At 54.3% G+C, this 2,081-nt stretch overlaps 1 protein-coding gene across 1 annotated transcript in view; it reads right to left on the minus strand.

Annotated features, from left to right (window-relative positions):
• Positions 1-1,079, minus strand: part of LOC104628079 (ATP-sensitive inward rectifier potassium channel 12) — a 1,287-nt gene extending 208 nt beyond the window's left edge. The window contains exon 1 of the mRNA XM_010296541.1: positions 6-1,079. Coding sequence (XP_010294843.1) covers positions 6-1,079 — 1,074 coding nt within the window. The remainder of the gene's footprint in view (positions 1-5) is intronic.
• Positions 1,080-2,081: the final 1,002 nt, after the last annotated feature.

Raw genomic sequence — 2,081 nt, forward strand, 5'->3', positions numbered from 1 at the left:
TTAGCGCTGCAACGGGGGGTGGACGGGACCTCGTAGGTTTTGTGGAAGTGGGAATAGTCTACTTTGTACTGGTTTTTCTCCTCGAACAAGACGGGCTCGAAGCGGTGGCCCCAGAGGATCTCACTGGCCAGGTAGGAGCTCCGAGCTTGCGTCGTCATAGCCGTGGCTTCTACCATGCCTTCCAGGATGACCACGATCTCAAAGTCATCTGTCTCCAAGTCCTGGCGGCTGATCCCAAACAAGGGGCTGTCTTCGTTGATCTCGTGGAGAATGGTGATGGGAGACACCAAGAAGATACGGTCCAAGCCTTTATCAAACCCCACGTCAATGTCTATTTGGTCGAGTGGTATGTACTCCCCTTCTTCTGTGATCCTGGGCTTAATTAGCTGAGCTCGTACGTGGGCTTCTACTATGTGGCTTTTCCGGAGGTTCCCAACTCTCCACATCAGGCAGAGTTTTCCATCTCTCATCGCCACTACTGCATTATGGCTGAAAAGTAATGTCTGGGCCCGTTTTTTGGGCCTGGCCATCTTTGCCATTATTGCACCAATCATGAAAGAGTCGATTATACAGCCCACGATGGACTGAACCACCACCATGAAGACTGCGAGTGGGCACTCCTCCGTCACGCAGCGGAAGCCGTAACCAATAGTCGTTTGGGTCTCAATGGAGAACAGAAAAGCAGCCACAAAGCCATTGACCTGCAGAACACAAGGCTTGAAAGTATCGTCTCCACCCGGGTTTTCTAGGTCTCCGTGAATGAGTGCAATTAGCCAGAAAATCAGTCCAAACAATAACCAGGACACCAGAAATGCCAGGGAAAAGAGCAAGAGCATATACCTCCAGCGGATGTCAACGCACGTGGTGAACATGTCTGCAATGTACCTCTGAGGCTTGTCATCCATGTTGGTGAACTCCACATTGCACTGACCGTTCTTCTTTACAAACCTGTTCCTGCATTTCCTCCTGGTGTGGATTTTCCCATTGCCAAAGCCGTTGATACCTGGCATGGTGGTCAACCTCAGCCCGTCTTCCTCAGAGGACACGATGCTGTAAGGGTTGACTCTGCCTGCAGTCATCCCTGAGCCAAGCCCACAGTGAAGGTGAAGGGTCTTGAGACTCCCGGCGTCCCCCTGGCCCACCCCTGCCCACCCCCCGAATTCTGTTGCAGTGGAAGAAAAGTCCCAAGCTTCCACGTCTTGGCTGCCACGTCACCACGAGGATCCCGTGAGAGGCTCTGCAATGAGAAAACAAAAGACATGGCTGTTACCTCTCACAGCATAGGAGCCTGATGGGGTGGGTGGCTGCGTGTTGAGCCAGGACCACCCCACTGCCCTAACTTTCCCTCCTATGGCTCAGCTGTTCCCAAAAACCACACACAAGGAAGGAAGAAGATCTTAAGAGTTTGTTCTTTCATTCTACAAAGCCAGTGAGCAAACCTTGCTGGGGAGATGTGGCATTTCTGGGAACGCCAACAACTCCAGGGGATGAAAAACCTTGGGTAGTGCTGACGTCTCTCCCCTTCACTTTTCTCATGAGCTCTGCTGTCAGAGCGGGGTCATGCCGCTGGAGAGGAAAGCGGAGAGGCCAAGCTGCTCTCCTTAGCACAGCGATATTAATAAAGGTATGCTTGAAAGCGGCTCCATCAGTTCACATTGCCCGTGCCAGATGGACCGCTGCCCAGCACATTGCAGCAGCGGTTGCCCGACCTCCCGAGCACCAGCTCTTCTGGGGTCGAGGGAAACCACAGGGAGATGTGGATTTAACCTCCGTCCCCCAGCCCGGGGATGGGAGAGGACACAGCCAACGTGCAGCCGGTTGGAGAAGGCCCAGGGAAGGCTCTTGCTCGGAGCAGATGTCCTGAGGAGCAACTTTCCCAACACATCCATTGGGACATGGAACCATCTACGGTCACAGATGGGTTTTGCTGGCCAAGTCTTACGAAGGGACAACTGCCGCTGGGGAGCTGTTTCGGTCCCTGCTGGAGGGCTCAGCTGCAGGGTCAGGGACCTGCACTTGGCTTTGCCTGGGAGAGAGGTGGGAGCAGCATGGACCGGGCATGGTGGCCCAGGACGGGCAGG

Source organism: Phaethon lepturus, unplaced genomic scaffold (genome assembly GCF_000687285.1).
Source record: "Phaethon lepturus isolate BGI_N335 unplaced genomic scaffold, ASM68728v1 scaffold49061, whole genome shotgun sequence".
Taxonomy (NCBI): domain Eukaryota; kingdom Metazoa; phylum Chordata; class Aves; order Phaethontiformes; family Phaethontidae; genus Phaethon; species Phaethon lepturus.